This window comes from Coturnix japonica, chromosome 10, assembly GCF_054131305.1.
Source record: "Coturnix japonica strain WE chromosome 10, WE-NBRP24, whole genome shotgun sequence".
Lineage (NCBI taxonomy): Eukaryota > Metazoa > Chordata > Aves > Galliformes > Phasianidae > Coturnix > Coturnix japonica.
In genome coordinates, this window is record NC_140672.1 from 25,921,810 (window position 1) to 25,945,645 (window position 23,836).

Here is a 23,836-nt window from a genome sequence, read left to right on the forward strand (position 1 = left end):
GGTGCCCTATCTGGGTCATTTCCAGGGGATGTCAGGAGTAAGGCACAGTGTCAGGAGAAAAAGAACAGACTCTGTTACTTTATAAACGTGATAATAGAGAGAGTTCATTGGAAAAAATACAACTCTTAAATAATGCAAAGCATGCTTCTGATTGGATGCAGGCATCATCTGGGCTCTGATTAATATTACTCTTAAGGTAAAGATTATTGTTACCATAATGATTTTTTTTTTTTGGATTATGATCAGGGTTAAGGTTCCTTTTGCTACAAACTTCTAGCATCATTTTTGTTGCATTTGGAGTTAGGGACGATTTTAGAATCAGGGTAAGGGTTAGGATTAGAGTTACATTGCTGGTTAATGCTGTTATCTTTACAGCTCCTGTGAGGGTTGGGGTCTGGGTCAGGTGTTTAAAAATGAAATGAAAAAAGAATTAAAAAAATATATTGAAAGCTTCAGATTTCCTTAATCTTTGTGGGAATCATATAATGTGCAACTCAGATCTACCTCTTCGTGCAATGACTGCCTGTAAATTTGCTAGAGCCTAATATAATATGGCCTTGTGCTTTCCACTAACTCACCTTCATTTCATTTTCATTACATTTGCTTGGTAGTCAGATTTTGGTGTGTGGATATTTTAAAACAATCTAACTGACATTAGCAAAAAATTAAAAATAAAATTAAAAAAAATGCACAACAGCATCGTATCAATTTTTATAGATAAGATAAAGAAGAGCAGTTTCCCTTAGTTTTCTGTGCCTCTTTACTTTCTTACCCTCTCCCCTTGTGTGAGAAACTCTCAAAGTCAAAGATTTCTAGTTAGGCAAAGATGGCAGCGATAGCAGCAGTGCTTATTCATTATTGCAATACTGCGCGCACATCCCCTATTGGCAAGGGAGAAACTGCACACCAGTCAGTGAAATCAATTCTGTTCTGTGCCCTAAACCCAATGCAGGTGATGCTCTCATGGCTCTCATTGGTTGAGCATCTCAGGCTCACAGACTCCTCGAGACTGTGGCTAGGATTCATTTCCATAGAAGGTCAATTACCAACCTCTTGTTTTTAGGTCTGCCTTGTACTTTTCTGCGGACAGAGAAGGGCAATGTTTCCAAAAGTCAGTACATTCATTCTGTCCTGTGCTGGGCTCTACCCACCCTGTATTTATCTTGTGCTTGTCTCAATTCTCCCCATGTCAGAATGCCCCCAGTCTGAACTTAATTCTGTTCAGCAACTTTCTTGGTGGAAAAACTACTTATACAGCTGTTTTACAAGAGGGTTATACATTCAGTTAGGGCCTACACTATGTACTGAAAATACTGGAAACTTCCACTGCAAAAACACAATCTACCTCTCCCATCTGTGCAGCCTTGCAGACCCAGAGCATGCCAGGTTATTTCTGCTTTCATAGCATTTGCATGCTGTAGGGTGAGCACAAGGTTCTGCTGCTTGATTCTTCTGCAAGAGCTGCCTACCGGCAAATGGTTGCAGGGATGGAGGATGTGACAGAAAGCATTTGTCTCCACAAGAGCAGAGTTACATTCAGTGCAGAGTGTGAGAGTCAGGTTGGTGTGGAAAAGCACTGACACACTGGGGATGATGCAGTGCTCACATGTCTAACACTCTGTCACGGGTTACTTAGATTTACCTATGCCCGTGACAGGGGAAGCCACCCCGTGGGCCCCCCTCCCGGGGCCCGGAAAGGAGGGGGAAAAAGGGAGTGGGATAAAACAGCGACAATCTAAGGAGGAAAAACTTATTTTACTAAATATGATACCGAAATACAAGATAACACAATATAATATAATTGAGGCTAACAAATAGAACGAAACAGAGAGAGAGAGTCCCCGAAAACCGAGAGGCCTACTGTGAACTCTAGGCGACACGGCTGGAACGCTTCCCACTCTCCGAGAAGTTCGAGAGAAGAAGGAGGGCACTCCAGCCTGGGAACGAGATTATACAGCGTCCTGGTCCCGTGACTTATCATTAACCCTGTTGTTCTCTGGGATATGTAGTCAACTTCTGTGGACTGCACATTCAATAGAAGTATCCATACTTTACATGATGTTATGATGTGGAATACTGATACTGATAGCAAAATTACAAAACCATGACATTCCACCCCTTATTCTACATTATTACATCATGGTAAATATATATACATATATATACACGTATGTAAAATTATGATAGCTAAACAGTAGAATTACATGTAACATAACTAAATGTACAACTATAATAACTAAAATACACTACACATGCAAACATATATACATATAAATACATAAAATTATTGACTGCACTCCCCCAGCATCAAATTCCCTTGTGGTACACATTGAACATCCCCATCCTTCTGCATTACCCACCAAGTGCACCCAGGTCCCTGGGCAAAGACAGTTCCACGGATAGGTTTGCCCTTTCCAGAAGCTGGAAGGACCCAAACAGCTTTTCCCAACATGTTCTTTACATGTACAACAGGGACCTTATCTCCTTCTACAGTGTGTAGGGGGCTAGATTGACTAGGACCATCACGATTGACAGATCCTCTAGTATTCACCAACCAAGTGGCTTCTGCCAGATTCTTCTCCCAGTGCTTAAATGTTCCGCCACCCATTGCTTTCAACATAGTTTTCAACAACCCATTATATCGTTCAATTTTACCAGAAGCTGGTGCATGGTAGGGAATATGATAAATCCACTCAATGCCATGATCTTTGGGCCTAGTATTTATAAGGGAATTTTTAAAATGTGTCCCATTATCAGATTCAATTCTTTCTGGGGTGCCATGTCGCCACAGGACTTGTTTCTCAAGACCTAATATGGTGTTTCGAGCAGTTGCATGGGGTACTGCGTATGTTTCAAGCCACCCAGTGGTTGCCTCTACCATGGTGAGTACATAACACTTACCACTGCGAGATCGTGGCAAGGTGATATAATCAACCTGCCACGCCTCCCCATATTTATACTTTTGCCACCGCCCTTCCTCCCAGAGAGGTTTCATCCTTTTGGCTTGTTTAATTATGGCACATGTTTCACAATCATGAATAATCTGCGCAATAGCGTCCATGGTTAAGTCCACCCCTCGGTCTCTGGCCCACTTATATGTCGCGTCTCTTCCTTGATGACCTGAGGTCTCATGAGCCCATCGAGCTAGAAATAATTCACCCTTATTCTGCCAGTCCAAGTCAATTTGAGCCACCTCAATTTTGGCAGCTTTATCTACCTGATGGTTGTTTTGTTGTTCTTCAGTAGCCCGACTTTTGGGCACATGTGCATCCACATGACGCACCTTTACAACCATATTCTTTGTTCGGGCAGCAATGTCCTTCCATAATTCAGCGGCCCAAACAGATTTACCCTTCCGTTGCCAGTTGTTTTGTTCCCACCTCTGTAACCACCCCCATAAGGCATTTGCCACCATCCATGAGTCAGTATAAAGATACAGCATTGGCCACCTCTCCCGTTCAGCAACATCTAAGGCCAGCTGGACAGCTTTTACCTCTGCAAACTGACTTGATTCTCCCTTACCTTCGGTGGCCTCTGCAACCTGTCGTGTGGGGCTCCACACAGCAGCTTTCCATTTGCGATGCTTCCCTACAATGCGACATGATCCGTCTGTGAATAGGGCATATTTCTTTTCATTTTCTGGTAATTCGTTGTATGGTGGGGCCTCTTTAGCACGTGATACCTCTTCTGCTGGTGATGTTCCAAACCTTTTATCTTCAGGCCAGTCCATGATTACCTCTAGGATTCCTGGACGATTGAGGTTTCCCATTCGCGCTCGCTGTGTAATCAGCGTAATCCACTTGCTCCAGGTGACATCGGTAGCATGATGAGTGGAGGGAACCTGTCCTTTGAACATCCAGTTCAGCACTGGCAGTCGAGGTGCCAAAAGGAGCTGTGTTTCAGTCCCGACTACTTCGGAAGCAGCCCGAGCCCCCTCATACGCGGCTAAGATCTCCTTCTCAGTTGGAGTGTAGCACTCTTCAGACCCCTTATATGATCGACTCCAGAATCCCAGGGGTCGGCCTCGGGTCTCTCCTGAGGCTCTTTGCCACAAACTCCAAGTGGGGCCTTTCTCTCCAGCAGCAGTATAGAGGATGTTCTTTACATCCTGTCCAGTCCGTACTGGCCCCAGAGCTACAGCTCGGGCTATCTCTTGTTTAATCTGTTCAAAAGCCTGCTGCTGCTCAGGGCCCCATGCAAAATCGTTCTTCTTCCGCGTCACCTGATAAAGGGGGCTTACAATGAGGCTGTAGTTTGGAATGTGCATCCTCCAAAAGCCTACTGCACCCAGGAAAGACTGTGTCTCTTTCTTGCTAGTTGGTGGAGACATGGCAGTGATTTTGTCGATCACATCTGTTGGGATGTGACGACGTCCATCCTGCCACTTTATACCTAAGAACTGAATTTCCTGGGCAGGTCCTTTTACTTTGCTTCGCTTAATAGCAAAGCTGGCTTGTAGAAGAATTTGGATGATCTGCTCTCCTTTTGTGAAAACCTCTTCTGCTGTATCACCCCACACAACAATGTCATCAATGTACTGCAGGTGTTCAGGAGCACCACCTTGTTCCAGTACAGTTTGGACCAACCCATGGCAAATGGTTGGGCTGTGTTTCCACCCCTGGGGCAAACGGTTCCAAGTATACTGAATGCCCCTCCAGGTGAAGGCAAACTGTGGCTTACATTCTGCAGCCAAAGGAATAGAGAAGAAGGCATTGGCAATGTCAATGGTGGCATACCATTTGGCTGCTTTTGACTCCAGCTCGTACTGGAGTTCCAACATGTCCGGCACAGCAGCGCTCAATGGGGGTGTGACCTCATTCAGGCCACGGTAGTCTACTGTCAGCCTCCATTCTCCACTGGCTTTACGCACTGGCCATATGGGACTGTTAAAAGGTGAGTGAGTTTTACTGATCACTCCCTGATTCTCCAACTGGCGAATCAAATCATGAACGGGGAGCAAGGAATCCCTGTTGGTGCGATACTGCCGTCTGTGCACTGTCTTTGTAGCAATCGGTACCTGCTGCTCTTTTACTCGTAGCAGCCCCACAACAGACGGGTCCTCTGACAGGCCAGGCAAAACAGACAGCTGCTTAATGTTGTCCATATCTACAGCAGCTATCCCAAAGGCCCATCGATACCCCTTAGGATCCTTGAAATGCCCCCTTCTGAGGTAATCAATACCCAGTATACATGGAGCCCCTGGGCCAGTCACAATAGGATGTTTTTGCCAGTCTTTGCCAGTGAGGCTTATTTCAGCCTCCAGCACAGTCAATTCTTGAGAGCCCCCAGTCACTCCAGAAATATGGATTGATTCTGTCCCTTCATGACTGGAGGGCATTAGGGTGCACTGTGCACCGGTATCCACCAGCGCCTTATATTCCTGTGGTTCTGATGTGCCAGGCCATCGAATCCACACAGTCCAATAAACTCTATTATCCCTTTCCCTCCCCTGACTGAGGGCAGGGCCCCTCTATTGGTTACCTGTGATGACTGGAGCAACTCCACTGGTGGTTGGTATGTCTAGTAGTTCTTTCACCCGTGCTCGTAGTGCAGAAGTGGGCTGATCATGCCACTTCCTCATGTCTTCTCCACGGTCACGTAGGTAGCGCCACATGGAAACACGCGGTGCAATCGTACTGTTGTTCTTTGCTCGAGCTGGGAAGCGTGTGCGTTTAACAGCTGAGACTTTTGATGATGCAGGTGAGGAGTAGGACTGGAATACTTTGATCAGATCCTTCATTAGACCTGGTGGCCCGTACGAAGATTGACCTTCATCAGTTGTTTCTGATACTATTACGGGATCATCATTACGATTAGTTGATGGAAACAATTTCTTGCACATTTCATCTACTCGGTTTTCTAGCCGTGAGATGGCAGAAACTGCGGCATGCAGTTGAGGGAGCTGCTGATCGGTGGTTTGAAGCATTATAATCAGCTCAACAACTCGGGGCCATCTGTCCACGAACCCTTTAGAACCTGTTACCAATGACTGTGCCATTCTCTCTGGTGCTGTACTTGTGATTTTCTGCCACATGTCAGGATCGGCCCTCACTCTCTCAGGGTCAAGTTCGCTTGGATCAGGGCTGTACAACATTTTCGCCATGGCCAATTCCCTCAGGCGCTGAATACCTTTTTGGACGGTATTCCAACTATCAAATTTAGGCTTCAAAGCATCCTTATAGGGGTACCTTTCTCTCACGGCTTCTAACAGCCGCAACCAGAGAGTGGCAGCTCCATCCGAACATCTGCTAATCCCTCTGTCGATACCTGCATCTTGGGCAATGTTTCCTAGTTGGCGAGCTTCATTACCATTTAGAGACAAGCTGTTGGCCCCGTTGTCCCAGCAGCGAAGCAACCAAGCAAGGATACCTTCATCTTGACGCCGTGTGAACTCCTTTCTTGAGCCTTGGATTTCAGTCAGCTTCAGAGGTCGACAATAGGTGATTTCCTCCTCATCATCAGTCTCTTCTTCATGCCTCTTGGTTTTTGCCTTTGCTTTTTTCGGTACTGCTCCATGCCCGGCACCTGGGTCTTCTGCAGCCCCCCCCTGTGCTTCTCCTTCTTTTCGTTCTAGACGCGTGGACACCCGTTTCCATTTCTTGCCTTCCACAGGGGCAACTGATATTGCTACTGATGCCTCCTGTGACTGATCAGAATTAACTTGGGCTTGAATCTCAGATCGGAAACTCTCTCTCTCCAGAATAGTATGATACAAAGCACGGTATGCATAAGCCAAACCCCACATAAGGTTTACCTCCTTAGATCTCTGACCCAAATACTCACTTAATTTCTTAGGGTCCCTTAGGTGTTCAAGAGTGAAATCCCATGACACTGCGGGTCCCCATGCTTCTAAGACTTTTCCTAAACCTTTCCATATTCCCTGCCAGTCATCATTCTCTGGTTCTGGAGGAGACTTCCGCATAGAACGAATGCATAGGAACATATATGCATTCATTAATAGTGATAACATGGATGCAAGTATGAACCCTATCTCAGTTATTGAAAGGCGTGTGGAAATCTGAGAGTACAACCTAAATAAAAAGGGTTTTTTTAGCCTGTACAATGAATTAAACATGGTGGTGTTTGTAAAATTGCCTGTTCCATCTGCGATGCAAGTACTTGTAAGATTCGCAATTCCATCTGGGATGCAAGTGTTTGTAAGATTCACAATTCCATCTGGGATGTAGGTGCCAAAATTCTGACCATACCACATCTCATAAAAGTACCAGGCAGGTGTCTCCATCAGTATCCACCTTATTAGGCTATATACCTGCACAATTCCACAACACCAAATTATGGTGTTAATAGTTGACCAATACTTTAAGAAGATCATAATTGCTTTCAATCCCTTAAACAGAGCAACTGGGATGAAGAGTGGTTTCATAGCTGGCAGGCTCTGTAAAAGTCAGAGCTAGCTAGTTTTGCTCTGAGGGAGAAAGAAATCCCTTTGTTTTCTACACAAAAGTTAGATAGCAGTGCTGAGAATGTACAGCAGCCCTTAATGTTGACAATTTGTCTGGTATTTCAAGGTCACGTTCTCAGTGAGCAGCTACGAAAAGATAACACTCCCCTAACGAAGCTCTTTAAGAGTAAAGAGAGAGTTGTTCTAAAAGCTAAAAAGCTCTATGCCCACATCCTCCACCAAAAATCTGTCACGGGTTACTTAGATTTACCTATGCCCGTGACAGGGGAAGCCACCCCGTGGGCCCCCCTCCCGGGGCCCGGAAAGGAGGGGGAAAAAGGGAGTGGGATAAAACAGCGACAATCTAAGGAGGAAAAACTTATTTTACTAAATATGATACCGAAATACAAGATAACACAATATAATATAATTGAGGCTAACAAATAGAACGAAACAGAGAGAGAGAGTCCCCGAAAACCGAGAGGCCTACTGTGAACTCTAGGCGACACGGCTGGAACGCTTCCCACTCTCCGAGAAGTTCGAGAGAAGAAGGAGGGCACTCCAGCCTGGGAACGAGATTATACAGCGTCCTGGTCCCGTGACTTATCATTAACCCTGTTGTTCTCTGGGATATGTAGTCAACTTCTGTGGACTGCACATTCAATAGAAGTATCCATACTTTACATGATGTTATGATGTGGAATACTGATACTGATAGCAAAATTACAAAACCATGACACACTCACAGACATTACTGTCAGAAGGATGGTGCTGTGTTGTGCTTCTACCTTTGGCAGCCCCTGGAGAAATGCTGTGGCACACAGAACACCTTTGTATTGCACTGACTGCTGCCACGCAGCATGGATTTAACACACCAAATCCAGAGGAGCATGACTGCATCTAACTGCCCTGAGAAAAACTACTGTAGCTGAAGAGATGAGGAGGCAGCTGCTCATCTGCAGAACAAGCAGTACTGCCAGACATTGGGCCAGGTGAGCACCTCCTGCTGCAGCGTGATGATGACAGGGCTGGAGATGATCTGCAAAGCCAGCTTAAAAGTGGGAGACGTGAGTCAACATGGCAGGAGGACAGAGGTGTTAGGGAGCAGCCAAGGCATCAAAGAGTATCAAAAGGCTTTGAAAAGTATCACAAAGTGACAGCCAGGAAGACTGGGATATATCATGAGCAGCAACCTGGATGCTAGAGATTATTTGCTCCCATACAAAATGGTAGAGATCTTGCTGCAGACATCCCAAAGCCAGGCAAAATGGGAACCCAGAGCTCTGCCTGCACGAACCCCACAGCCATAGCATTGCAAGCTGAGCTGCCTTGCTGTTTGTTGCATTCATCCCAATCCCTGTGATTGAAGACTCGGAATGCAGTCGAGGCGATGACTGAGCATGAGAGTGACTTTATTCAATAAAAGACAGGAGGGCTTGAGAGGTCAAGGGTGAAGATGGGACTCCTCTTGTCAAGATGAGAGTGGCTCAGAGCTGGTGCTGCTGCCTGGTGCCTGGGACTGGCAGCCTGACTCTAAGTCCCCATCTAAGATGCTCAGCTTCACCTCACTGATGCTGCCCTGCTCCTGCATGGTGGTGCTGCTGCTGGGACACTCGGGCTGTGCTTGGGATGGGCAGCACTGCAAAGGCGCTGGGTCACAATCCAGGCAGGTGACTGCTGTGTCTGGCAGGCTCAGGTCACGAGCTTCAGCAGAGCCAGGAGATATGAGAGCATGAACGTGGATGAGCCCCTTGTGTCCATCACTGTTACCATGTGGAAGGCTGTCATCCGAATTGCAGCGATTCATGCTTAATAAGAACTCTCCATTGATGGAAAGACACTGCTTGGTTTGGATCTTTGGGGTTGACAAGGGCTCGAATCACCTAGGAAGGCATAGAAACACAAGGGTTAGTTTCAAACATTTGCAAGTTGAATCATGAAAGGTTGTTGATACTTGGTAATAGAGTGGCGGCAGGAAGAAGCAAGTAGGCTTGAAGCAGCATAGCCACTGTCTTGAAAGTGATCCTCATTCATGTCCAGCTCGTGTGTTGTTTCACTGTAATCTGCTTCTTTGGGTCTACCTAGTGGGCAGCAACACTCGAGCTGTTACTGATATCATTGAAAAGAACTGGAGACAATTGTTCTATTCCTAAGAGCTTCAAGGTGCCTAGAAGCACAAATAGAAACCAGCAGTATTTCATCACTTCACCAAAAGGAAGGTCAAACACCTGAGCTGTGAAGAGCAGTTACAGAACCTATGCATAAGATCACACCAGACATACTTTGTTCTAACAACAGTTATGGCACATAGTCCATTTCCTTCAATATTCCCAAAATGAAATGATGTGGAGCATTACAGGGAAAGAAACACTGCACACAGACACTATGACCCTGATTAGACTCAAGCAGCAGACTTAAAACAAGTCAGAGTTTTTGATTCCAGGATATTTCAGGACCTATCGTGTGAAATTCAGTTACACAACAGTGCCTAGGTGCCTGCGTTTCAAGCAACTTTCAGATCACAGCCATGTAAAATAAAAACAAATTCAGTGCAGAAATAGCAATCCTGTACCTTAATACTCATGAGATTTTTTTTTTTACAGCACTCTGACTAAGTTCTAAAACTTGCTCATCCCAGTTCACTTCAACAAGTTCCACCAGTTCAAGCAATGCAGTTCTGAGATCCTCTGTATGTTAGGCAGATAGAATTGAACAGTGCAGAAATAGTCTCTAACAGCTTTAAGAGCTCCGTTCTGCTTACAAACTCTCAGTCCAAAACTATTCACAGTTTTAAGGAAATGAACACCTGAAGCAGTTGGATCATCTGCCATTTGCCGCATTCTGCTTCTTGGCATCATGATTAGCACAAAGGGTTTTCTGCTGTCCTGCAGAGATGGAAAAAGTCCTGCTTACAAATGGACCAAGTTTCAGTGTACAGCAGAGTTTGTACCAGACTAAAAAGCCACGCCATTCAATTCATGTGCTCAGGTTGTTATGCACTCAGAAAGGAAACAGAACTAACTGTTGGATTCTGAAGGCAATCTGTGGGGTCCTACATTACCTCCTGATTCTGGAAGAGGAAATTCTAATAGCAAATGCAGAACTTTGATCTTTGTAGACATGAGAAGAGCTGGCATTTAGGAACATTCATTTCAGGGAAATCAAATGATGTGTCTATATTTTTACTACAGATAGTATAGGGAGCAGCCAGTTGAAGAACCAGATACAAAAAAATCCAGCCCATTGGCAGGAAAATACTTCTCCTTAAATTCTGTATGCTATCATGGTACAGAATTAGGCTACAGTGCCACGTAGGCCAACCAAGCGTAGAACCAAATCCACAAAATACTGGTAAACAAAGCAGCAAAAACAGGGACAATATTCAGCAGACTGTGCTGTGGCCTTTCTACCCACAGCTCAGCATGTTCTGCCATCCGAAAAGCAAGGCCTCTTGTCAAGCTCAGCTATTTCCCTTCTCAGTGTATTCTAGCACCACTGATACCCACTGGTATCCTCCTGTAGAGTGCCATCATATTGTCATCATCCAAAGGAAAAACCCACACAGCAGAGCATACAGCACTACACCCATGCTCCAAATATCCGCCTGAAAAACTAAAAGACAAGCTTACAAACCTGAAGCACCTCAAATGGCTTCCTGACAGACTGGATTGTCTGCCCTTGCCAAAGCCCACATATAGCCCATGAAAAGCTGGCTCTTTCCCTCAGGAAATAAAACCTTATCGTCCCAGAGAAAGCATATAACCCTCATTCAATTGCCCTTTCACTCAGCTTAGAGCACTACTAAAACCAGCATCTTCACCTTAGCTCATCACACTGCTGCAGTTCCTTTTACAAGGATTTCACTGGCAAAAATGAAATCAAAGCCGTCACAAGGGATTTAGCACAGTTACGTGTTACTGGCTACGAGAGCTGTCAGCACAGTCACCTGTCAGGCTTTGCTGCTGTTCTATTTATGTAGAGGCACAACAAAGTTCAGACACCTCACAGTGCAGTTCTCACTTTGACTGTAAAGAAAAAGGAGGCTTGAAAAGCAGCGTGTGGAAAACAAAGAAACAAGAATTAGAACAACAGTGGGGCCATGGCACTTGTAGGAATTGCTCCGCCTTTAACAGCGATTCAAGAAGTACGAGGGCATCCCAAACCAGACCATTTTGGACAGATTAACAACTGCAAGTAGTGGGTTCCAAAATTCCAGACATGAAATCAAAGCTGGAAAAACTCTTCACATTTTCATCTCTCAATTTTTAGTTCATTGTGCATTACAACGGAAACAATTCTTCACATACAACTTGGAAGCTAAAGACAAGTCTGACAAAACAGACTGCACAGAAATGATGGATAATTAACAGAGCAAATTGCTCTTTCAAACACTTAGTAATAGAAAGAGATCTCTGAAGTTGCTGTTCTGTAGAGTCCCAAAGCAGTCGCTTGAGGCAGTTCAGGATTAGCCTGAGACAAACCAGCCAGCTGTGTGAACTGAGACCAATTGCACTTTTCTAGTCTGTGGCCACTGACAGCTTCTGAGAGCTACCAAGCGATGCAACCTAGCAGAATTCAGAAGGGAAACCAAGAGAGCCTACCTGAGCTCCACTGCCTTTAAATGCTCTGTGGAGAGGGAAGGGAAAGAGGGGAAAACAAACACCGCTCTACATCCCTCTGAGCCAATAGACACTTTGCCCTGGATTAGCTCTGGTGCTGCATAAGCTGGGCTTCCACAGCATGTGTTCAGGCGGTAATCAAGGCCTGCCTGTAATAACACAAAAAATAGAGAGAAACGTTTGCTTTAACAGAGTTTATGTCTTCTGGTCATAACACTTGAGAAGCCTCAGAGGCTTCTTCTCCTGTGCATATTTTCATTCATCTTAGAGTTTGCTTTCATTCAATGTGACCTCTCTAGGCAAATATTGTCTAAGACCATGAGCATCACATAAATGTGCAGATCTCAAGCTGCTCACTTATCTAGTACCCTTCGCATGATGCTTTATTTTCCTCAGCTGATCATCTAGATTGTGTCTGTTGATTGTGCAACAACAGCCTGTTGATCTCGATTACCTGTGAGAGGCTCTAACTTTGGCCAGGAAAAATCATTTGAGGATAAGTAACTCAAGGGACTCAGTAAGTCTTCCCATGCTTTCATAACAGCAGAGATACACACACACACAAATTCGTGGAACCCCACTGCTTTGCACAATCCTGTGCACACTCACGTGTGTCATGCACTGATTTCCCAGCCAGTCCTCATAGGGTCTCTTACTTAGGACGGGAGTGTAGGGGAGCAGCCAGAAGCTGTTTGCATTCCCTGCTGTCTGCTGGGCAGCTTAGCTGGAGATGCTTGGGTTGCTTTGCTTTTCCTTGGGAGGTGGGAAGGAGCTTTGGGTTGGAGGCACATCCCGTGCCAGAGCATCCCAATGGCACGTGTGGGGCACTGATCTGCAGCAGATGAAGGGGAGGAGGTCCCAGCACAGCTCTGCACCATGCTCTGCCACACTGGGCAGCTTGTTCCTGGCTCAGCAGCGTCATCAGACAAGAAGCAGGGAAGGAAATCAAGGATGGGGGGTACCATCAAACGCAGTTAGTGCATGCCTGTGCAAGACAAACAGACCCAGAGCTTGCAGGTTGTTCCTGCTTTTGTAGCATTTGTGTGCTGTAGCTGAGCAAAAGGTTCTGCTGCTTGAATCTTCTTCTGCAAGAGCCGCCTACCGGTAAATGTCTGCGGGGATGTAGTCGGTGTGCACGTCTGAAGCCATTTGAGAACCTAGTCGTTCTTGCTGCAGGACCCCTGTCTTCTGTTAAAAGCTGAACGGTCCCCAGAGCACCTGTTTCCATCAGCTACCACCATCCAAAACTGCCAGCCTTCTTACAGTCACCTGGCCCAAACATCCCTTTTGCTCTACACCTGATTCCTGCAAGAGATGGGAGCTCGGCACGCACACCATCCTTCCAACACCCCATCCCTGCAGCAAGGGATCACAGCACTGGCACAGCTGAAACAAAAAGGGTGTGCGAGTTTCCTGTTAGCACTCAGTGTGAACAAATCTACCACTGAGCAACACCGTGAGTCCCCACTCACCTCAGCACAGGTCAACCTGTAACCCCAGCCTTCCCCTATCCATGTGCACACGCACACCCATTCACCACCCTGCCTGCTTTGCACACCCCCATGTACACTCTGCATCGTGTGCCCTCCTTTGCATTCACAGACGTGTGCCAACCACCCCTGGGAACACGTACGTGCCTACACCTTCCACAAACACCCCTTTGTGTACACCTGTGTGCAACCCAACTCCTCAGCACACGCACGCGTTTGTGCCACCCTGTCCATGCACTCACCACGTGCCCTCCAGCAACCAAGGATTGCAGAGATGCTCCAGACTGTGCCAGAGATGGAATCTCAGAGTGCTGGGACATTATTGATCACTAAGGAAAACACTTGGAAGCATATTCAATCTGCAGAAGCTGTAATTACTGGGCACAGTTAGCTTTCCTATGGCTCAGCTGGAGGAGGCGGGTGCTCTCATACATCTGAGACACTCGCACAATGTTGGGATCATTCTGATGGAAACTATGTCTTCAGATATCATGGTTAAAACCATCCAAGATGATCATGCAGAGCCTTAGCTCTTGAGCAGCACTTCCTCCCCACCCTTCACTACTCCAAGCAGCTCCAACAAACTTCTCAGAAGAAATCCAGGCCAGCACAGACCTGGCAGACCAGAACCAAGTGCAGCTTGTGTGACGGCAGTGCCCACTCCTTGCTTCCACCCTGTTCCAGCAGGTTAAGGAGTCTGAGCCTCACTGGCCTTTGACAACTCAAGACTTTCAGCACCTCATGCCAACATTTCTCACTAAGATACACCTAAGGCATTGAATTCTCTTCTCACTACCTCCTCCCAGTCCTCCCCTAGGAACAGAAACCATTCAGATTCTACAGCAAACTACAGCATCTACCCTGCAAGAGCACACTGAACCACCTGCAACAATGAAACATGGTTTTGGAGAGTGGGTATGAAAACACACCTTTAGACAGCTGTCTCCCTGTAGCCAAAAGGAAACCAAGTAGCAAAAGAAGAGTCCAGCCTGAAACATGCCCATGCTACTAGCCCAGGTTTTTCACAGTCAATGCAGAATCTATCCTGTTCTTGAGGTAACAAACGACCAGTGAGTCTCCCGTTGCTCCACCCCTTCTCCTTCAAAGCCTGAAAAAGAAAGAATAAACAAGCAGAAGAAACCCAGACGTACCTTTCCACACACAGAGCAGAAAGTGGAACAGCAGTTGTCTCCTTCCTGAGACATGGTGGGGAGCATCCCAGAGGAAGCCCAAGTTCTTTGCTTCTCTCCACAGGGACTTCAAGCACTCTTGGCAAGAGCTGCTTTGGTTCTTTCTTCAATTGCTTCCATCACCAGAATCTCCTTTGGAAAAGGAACCCGAATGAAAGAATCAGCAAATGAAAAAGAATGAGCAATAGCCACTTTACCAGCTTTCTTCTGACACTCAATTTAGACTCTTGACTCGGGCAAGGTCTTAAAATCAACTGGTTACAAGAACTGTCCCAAAATATATCCAGCTTCTGTACAGCTGCTGTTATTTCTGACAGCGAGTGTAATCACAGAATCATAGAATGGCCCGGGTTGGAAGGGACCTCAAGGATCATGAAGATCAATCACCTCCCTGTCCCTGCTGGCCATCTTCTCTTCTGATAGAGCCCAGGGGACCATTTGCTCTCTGAGCTGCAAGAGCACGCTGATGGCTCACGTTCTGTTTTTCATCCACCAGGACCCCCAGGTCCTTCTCTGCGGGGCTTCTCTTAAGGACTTCTCCTCCCAGTCTGTAGAAATGCCTGGGATTCCTCCAGCCCAAGTGCAAAACCTTGCACTTTGCTGTGTTCAACCTCATTAGATTCACGTAGGCCAACCTCTCGGTTGAGCTCCCTCTGAATGGCATCCCTTCCTTCCACTGCGTCAGCCGCACCACTCAGCAAACAGCAGAAGGTGCACTCCATTGCATCATTGGTGTCTCTGATAACCATGTAAAAAAGCACTGGTCCCAAGACAGACTCCTGGATGACACCACTTGTTATCGGCCTCCACCTGGACATAGAACCATGAATCACCACCCTCTGTCTGTGGCCTTTCAACCAATCCCTTATCCACCAGGTGGTCCACCTGTCAAATCCACATCCCTCCAGTTTAGAGATAAGGATGTGGTGGAGGGCAATGTCAAAGATCTTGCTCAAGTCCAGGTCAATGACATCTGTTACCTTCCTTTTGTCCACAAATGCCGTCACTCCATCATAGAAGGCCACCAGACTGGTTAGGCATGGCCTTCCCCTGCTAAAGCCATGCTGCCTGTCTTGGATCACATGCTCATTTCTTATGTGATCAAGCATGTCTTTGAGGCAGATCTGTTCTTCACCATCTACATCAGTTACACATTTGAATCAAATAATTGGTGTTCCTGTCACCAAGAAAACCTCTTTGTCTTCTACTCCTGCTGCACTTCTGTGCTTTCACCAGAAGCAAAGGAAGAGACCACCTCCTAGATCCAAATTTTAAGAAACCAACACCCAATAGGTGTCATCTGAAGTAAAATAGCAGAGAAATTAAGATGACTCTTCTGCATCCAGCTTGGATCACTCCCTCACTCAGGCACACCACCATCAGATCAAGGAGATGCTGCCTTCAGCTTAGAGACTGTATGGGAAATCACAGCTTGAACCTCTGATTAATCAGCTGAGGCAAGTATTGGGTCAGCTGCGGGAGCACAGGTGAGAGTAATCTAGCTGTGCTCCCAGAAGGGGTGGACCTCGACTCAACCTCCTCTGAGACCTCATTTAAAGGCTGACCACCACTGAGACAGCATGTCTTAGAGATTGCTCCCTAGATGAGGCTGCCTCAGCTTTCTAGTCAAGGTATCGATATTGGTGAGTTTCCCTTTGCTAATAACCTTAGGCTATTTACCACCATCTTGGTTAATATCTTTTTATTAACCACCCTTAAAGAGACCATAAGGGTTTGGGCTTCCAAACTCTCAGCAAGCATTTGGATCAGCCAGCTTCCTGCCGAGGAGCCCCCTGCATCACTGCTGCCTATTCTGGTACCGGACCCGCAGATGCTTCAGAGCTCATTAGCATGGACTTCCTTCCTCCCCTCAGCAGCTGCTCCTGCACTCACCTTCATTCCTACTCAGATACCGGCCGCTTCCAGCACCAGCTGACCTGCAAGACACAGAAAGGAAAGGTGGGAGTCATGCAAACGCACAAGCCCAAGGCTGTGTCACCACCACATATGGCAGCCTCGGGAAGTCAGCTGAAACTACAGCCTTTGTCAGAATGGAAACAGGCACCGTCAATTAAGTGTGACCTCTGAACTCATTGCCACCATCAGAAATAGGCACTGAAATCGCTCACTTCACTGCAGCTGGTTAACTCCAAATTCTTTTGCTTTTGGGAAAATGCGGACACGGAATTGAAGGACACCAGAAAAACGACATCTACTTCATTGTAGGTGGTTAAGCTTGGAAGCAGGACTTGAGCAAGAAATGCTTCTCAGCTCCTTGAAAGGCACTAATCCTGACCTCTGCCACAGGTGGCTGAGTGACACAAAAGTTGAGCTGCCCATTCAGAAGCACGTGGAGCAGGCCATGGAGCGGTTACATACCAACACATGAACAGGCACTTTCCCATTGGAAGGGAAATCCCTTCTCCCTGCCATGCCATGCCCACACCGCTCCTCAGGGCTGCACTGACAGCACAGACAGAATTGAAACATCTTTTGTCATCATTGTGGTTTTTCACAGACCCAGACAATGAGATACTGGGTTGCTGTGTGGGTTCCCAGACGGCACTGCCATTTCCAAGCCATTGCTTGCTAGGGGCACAGAAAGGAAAACGCCTGAACAAAATTTCACCCAGAGATTGCTATTTTACCATTCTTCCATGCAAAACAGGAGGACAGTACAGCGGATTTGTGCAGCTGCATCAACACCCTGGGTGCTAAAGGAATGCAAAGACAGAAATATCAAACCTACAAGGAGGGAAGCTATGTTTAGTAATACCTTTTCTCATTTACAACAGGCAGTTGGCACTACTAAAGGAAAATCCCAGGCCTCAGGTTCTGACAGTGCGACAATCTGGCACGGACTCAGATGTGAGTGATCCAAATGGTTTATTCCAGGTTCTAATACCACTTCTGTGAATTCACACGTTTTCTCTCTTAACTTTCCCACAGCCTTCACATGTCCACAGAACATCCCACAAACTCTCCTTTACGGCGCACATAGGCACTCATCCCACCAGAGCCATCAGTCATTCCTAGCCATGTGCTTCTCCTCCAGTCACGGACAGTATCACACGGCCATCATGCATCTTAAATGACTTAGTTTTTCTGTTCTTTCTGGAGGTGTCCTTGGTTCCTAGCCTTACCTTCTCATGCCGTTCATCTTGCTCTGCAGCTCCTGCTCTGAAGAGTCTTCTTATGTTCCCACATGACAGGAAGGAAATGAAGACACAACCCCTGCCACCAAGGTCAGCTCTGCAGCACACGTTACCTGAGGAGCACTTGGCTACTCATGCAAACTGCACAGTACCAGGAAGATTGTTACATGTTGCACTTCTTCTTCTCCTGGCTCAGAAATTAAATTTTCTACCTAGAAAATGGAAAACAAACAAACAAGCAAACAAAAAACAACAACAACAAAAAACACCTCACCTGACATAAAGGAGACATGATTGTTACTATGGAATTCCGGAGGGCAAGGTATTTGCCCTCTCTATGAAGAAGCTGACTGCAAAGGACTAAGAACAGCCACGATCACGTTGAGAACTTGCAGGTAAAATTCGGGACTGAACCAATAATGGGCTTCTGGAGGTGAGGGTCTGCTCCAGGCCGCCTGGTCAAGGGAGCCTGTTGATGGGCCCTGCTTACTGCAGCTACCAGAAGCACCGCGCTCACTGACTCTCAACTTGATGGGGGATTCCAGTCAGGCTGGGAAATCAGCATGGCTGGCTGCAAGCTGTCTGAGAGACTGCTGGACTGCACTGGGAATAACTTTGTGGGCCAAGCATTAAGCACACCAAGCAGAAGGGAAGCATTACTGGACATGCTGCACAGCAGGGGTTAAGACTGGAGGTGGTCAGGGCTGTAGTGACCATGCCCTCCTAGAGTTCCTCATCTCAAGGAATGCGGGCCTGGCAAAAAGCAAAGTCAGGACCCTGAGCTTCAGGAGAGTCAGCTGCAGGCTGTTCAAAGAATTCTTGGACGAGAGACACTGGAAAACTGTTCTTAGGGGCAAAGGGTTCAAACATCCCTTTGTGTGCACCTGTGTGCAGCCCAACTCCTCAGCACAGCCCTGTGCAAGCACACATTAGTGCGTGGATGCGGTGGCACAATCTATGTGCTCACACACACTCACACAACCACATCCCTTAGTGCAGCCCTGTGCGCACACACACTCACACATGTGTAACCCCTTCCTTTCACTCCCAAAGTGCACACACACACCGGTACCACAATGTCCTTGTGCAGCTCCAACACTCTGCACACCCCTGTGCACGTACATATATGTGCATGCTCGTCCTTGCACACATACCCACAGACCTACACACACCTGAGCAACACCACTGGTTTGTACACTCATGGACACAAATGTGTGTACAACACCATCCATGCACAAATACACACACACACACGGATCCCCACTGCTTTGCACAATGCTGTGCACACTCACGTGTGTCATGCACTGATTTCCCATCCAGTCCTCGAGGGGTCACTTAGGACAGGAGTGCAGGGGAGCAGCCAGAAGCTGTTTGCATTCCCTGCTGTCTGCTGGGCAGCTTTGCTGGAGATGCTTGAGTTGCTTTGCTTTTCCTTGGGAGGTGGGAAGGAGCTTTGAATTTGAGGCACATCCCGTGCCAGAGCATCCCAATGGCACAAGGGGGATCAGGGCCCCTCTATTGGTTACCTCGGTGGCTTGCAGCAACTGGAACTTTTTGCCTATTGAGAAAGCTAAAAAGTGTGAGTTCCTCCTGACCCATATCAACAAAAATCTCAACCATAAAAAAGAGACGTCTTCGTATTCAAGCAAATGACAACAGTAAGACCATGCATGTTGTTTTGTTGTATTTCCTCTGTAATCATGGGGAGGATATGAAGAAGTGGTATAATTCATCCACTTCTGCACTTCAGGCACAAGTTCCTTAGAATTGGAAGAGACCCTTAAAGGCCATCTAGCCCAGCTCCCCTGCAATAAAAAGGGACATTCACAGCTAGATCAGGTTGCTCACAGCCTGGTCATTAGTCATCCCAGAGGCAAAACACACACTGAATGATCTCTCCTTCAGTCATAAATCCTTGGAGACAACAGCATTGACACTGCATGTTACTGAAGCAGTAAAAGAAATTGCTCCTGTAACTCTCCTTGTGTTAAGTAAAATGATGATAAAAAGCAATGGAATGCTTTGGCAGGACACCAAAACCATCCTCCTTCCTTGATATCTGCTGCAATGGAACCTTCCACTGGAAGAAAGCCTCTGATGACTTGTCACCCCAGAGAGGTCAGCTTTAGAAGCAGGACTGCTGCACAATAGAATGAACTGGAGCTCCTTAGCATCTCTTACATCCAGGAGGGGTGTGATCAGACCCACCTATCACCTTCAGGTGCGCTTTCTGACACCTTGTCTGACTTCACTGTCACTGTGCCAGCATCCTCAGGCTTAACCTGCTTCATTGTCAGTGTGCAGCAATTGCCAACGTTCTTGATGTCATTGTAATTGTTGGTGTAAAGGAGGTTGCCATTCAGGAACCATTCCACGTCCTCGTCATTATGGGACAGCTCGCAGGAGAAGACAGCAGAGCTCTCTTCTTCAATTTCTACATCCTGCAGGTGCTTCGTTACTTCTACATTGCGGGCTGTGGGGAAACAAGGTGAACTGTTACCACTGTTACTATAAATCATACTGGGATGTGGTAGAATGGTTGGACTAGATGATCTTTGTGTAATCATCTATGTGAAGATAATACATTTATAAAGTTAGCAGGAGAGAACGGCAGAAGTCTACCTCAAGAAGAGAAATCTGAGGTGAAATAGGACATGGAAGAGGCCACCCTCCCTGCTCATACCTTCAGCTGTCAGCGTGGCCTCAGTCTCTGCAATTCCTGCCTTGCACTTGTACACACCAGCATCATCGGGCTTCAGCTTCAGAATTCTGAGCTCTACTGAATGCTTATCCCTCTTGATCTTGTACTTCTCAGAGGGCTCGATGGGTGTGCGGCCCTTGAACCATTTCACAACCTTTGGAGAAGGCCTGAAGTCACAGGACAGGATGACAGAATGACGTTCCAAAGCTGTCTTGTCCTCCAACTTCCTGGTGATTTCTATATGGTAATCTGCAAAGCAGGGGTGGAAGAGAAGAAAGGATGAGGACAATTGGAAGAAGAGGAAAGTCTCTTGCGTGTATTCCATTCCAATTAATGTCAAGTTCACAATGGTTCTTTGAACGACTCTAAAGATAAAACAAATGATTGTCTATAGGGAATGCCATTGACTACATTTCTATGAAGTAATACTGTACAGTATCTACCAAATGCAAGGTCCAGCTCTTGTTCTGTGCTTATTAAATTGCTCCCAATTGTTGAGGCTTTTATTCAAATAAGAGTGAGTTGAAAATATAACAAGTACTTTAGGATGTGAATGGATAATCTTACGCTGGGGACAACAGCAGATAAAAAGCCTGCAAGTTTCTTTCAGATGAAATCAATGACAAACCGCACCAAATTTAGGTGCTACCAAACTTAAACTTGTCTAGTTCAGAAATACAATTAATTTCACCTGATTTGACTTCTTTGCTATAGCCAAGGACAAAACCTCAGCTCTGTAAATCTGAATAGTAAGCACATCACAGCTATTCAAACAGATCTTTTACTGAGATGCAGCTGTCTCATTTAGTGTCCAACGACTTTGAACTGGAAATGGAGCAGACCAAAGCAGAATTTAAACATGGCTTCTACAAGGACTGACCAAATGTGGCTGTCGTCACCATCAAAGTACCTGATACAGAAGGATCACACTCACTGTCAGACAAAACCTCTTTGGAGAGGTGAACTGACTGCCCTGTTCACCCCCACTTTGGAAATAACTGCACTCATTTCCTACCTGCTCCCAGCAGTGTGGGATGGTGGGATAGCATCACACTTCCCACACTAAGCATCGCACCATGTCACTTGTTCCACCTAAACCTCAGTCCCAAAACAAAAGGGGAACTCGCTTCTGAACCCTCTTCACTTCATTTCAGATGTCTTATATGCTTGATCTCCAACCCACCCCCCACTCATGAGAAAGACCCCCCGCTTACACCCTACCATCTTGTTGCATTCTGATGTTGTCATCAGCCTTCAGCTTGTTGTCCTCTTTGTACCACTGGGTCTGAACCTCATCGTGTGAAATCTCACAGACAAAAGATGCACTCCCATATTCATTCACTTCCACATCTTCCAGTGCTTTAACAATCTTGATATCTCCAGCTGTGAAACAGTAGAGATATATTTGTCAGGGTATTTCCAGAACTGAGTGCAGCATCTTTTCCTTACACATATTTGCATAGAAAATAAGTAGGATTATGTTTTATTCTAAACCATCATCCATTCCTGAGTCATTTCTCTCTTCAACACAGTCAATGCATTATTGCCCTTGAACTTAAAGACAGACCTACTAGCTACAATGGAGCTCCCTGCAAACAGTTTTCATGGAAACCAGAATCTCATTTATTCTAAAACCTTTCAAGCAAAATTAAGGGTAGAAAAACAATAGAACTGACTGAATCTTTAAGGTCATTTAGTTCCAGTCCCCCTGCTATAGGCAGGGACACCTCCCTCCACACCAACTCTTCTCCTCAGGGTCAAGGCTTCTCTCAAATCATTCTCCTCTAAGCCTGTGCCTGTGCTTGGGATTGCCCTGACCCAGGTGCAGGGCCTTGTACTTGGCCACACTCAAGTTCATGAGGCTGCCAAGGGCCCACCTCTCCAGCCTGTCCAGGTCCCTCTGGGTAGCATCCCTTCCCTCTAGCACATCAACAGCACCGCTCAGCTTGGTGTCATCTGCAAACTTGCTGAGGCTGCATTTGATTCCACTCTCCATGTTGCCTACAAAAATGTTAAATAACACTGGTCCCAACACCACCCTCCACCTGGACACTGAACTATTGACTGCAGCTCTCTGAGTGTGACCATCCAGACAGTTCCCTATCCTGCAACTGGTCCATCCATCAAAACCATTTTTCTCCAGTTTGGTGACCAGGATGTCATGCAGGACGGGATCAAATGCTCTGCACAAGTCCAAGTAGATGATGTCAGTTGCTCTCCCATTATCCACTGATGCTGTTACTCCATCATGAAAGGCCACCAAGTTTGTCAGACATGGCTTGACCTTGATGAAGCCATATTGGTTACCACCAATTACCTCATCTTTATTTTCCAAACTATGCCAAGGAGAACTAGACAGAACTCTACAGTGTTGTGTCACTACAAACCTGTCTGAACCATTGGCTTCTCTGCATGCTCATCACTAGTCTCTCCTTAGCTTGTGTGCCTACAAACAATGTATGGGGAATGTCAGCCACAAATCTTACCTAGGGGACATCTTTGCTTCAAAATCCTTTGAACATCACACAATCCCTTTTAACTCTCCAGGTCTGCATTTAGTTATGTCAGAATCAGGCCATATTTCTGTGCTGCTATATCCCTTTCCTTCTGAAGGGCCTGGATACAACTTGGATTAACCTCAGGAGAAGAGTTCCTGTATAGAATCATAGATTTACCCAGGTTGGAAAAGTCATTGAAGATCATCAAGTCCAATCGCAGCCTAACCAGTACCCTAACTCTAAAAACCCTACACTAAATCATATCCCTGAGTACCACATCCAAAAGGCTCTTAAACACAACCAGGGATGGCGATTCAACCACCTTTCTGGGGAGCCTATTCCAGTACCTAAAATCTCTAGTACCTAAATCTCTCTAAAAGAGCACAGGTATTAATCTGACCAGAAAGGTTCCTGTTTGTTCATAAAATGAGCCTTTTCTGCTCCATCTTGCATAGGCCACTGGGCACAGGGTAGCTGGGAGACCACAGAAAAAGTGGTTCTGTGAGCAATAGGGAAACTACTGCCTAATCCAACTCCTCCAATCTCTGCGCTCTGCCAGCATGTCTAAATAGGGTGGCAGATACACACAGGAGATAAATATTTCCACTTCCCTCAGCCAACACTGCTCTGAATTTCTATGGGACACACAGTTGGATGAAAAGGCATTTGACAAAGAAGGAAATGAAAGAGTTTAATCTGCTGTGTCATTCTCTCGGTAGCCAGAATAACTAACCCTCGCCAGTGTTAGTTCAAAGAATAGGCAGATTTTATCTCCCGACAT

The 23,836-nt window shown here is 46.2% G+C and overlaps 1 protein-coding gene across 1 annotated transcript in view; it reads right to left on the reverse strand.

The window, feature by feature from the left end:
* The window catches only part of LOC146759524 (myosin-binding protein C, fast-type-like), a 214,021-nt gene extending 192,095 nt beyond the window's left edge, over positions 1–21,926 (reverse strand). The window contains exon 1 of the mRNA XM_085510747.1: positions 21,779–21,926. Coding sequence (XP_085366873.1) covers positions 21,779–21,791 — 13 coding nt within the window. The 5' untranslated portion in view covers positions 21,792–21,926. The remainder of the gene's footprint in view (positions 1–21,778) is intronic.
* Positions 21,927–23,836: the final 1,910 nt, after the last annotated feature.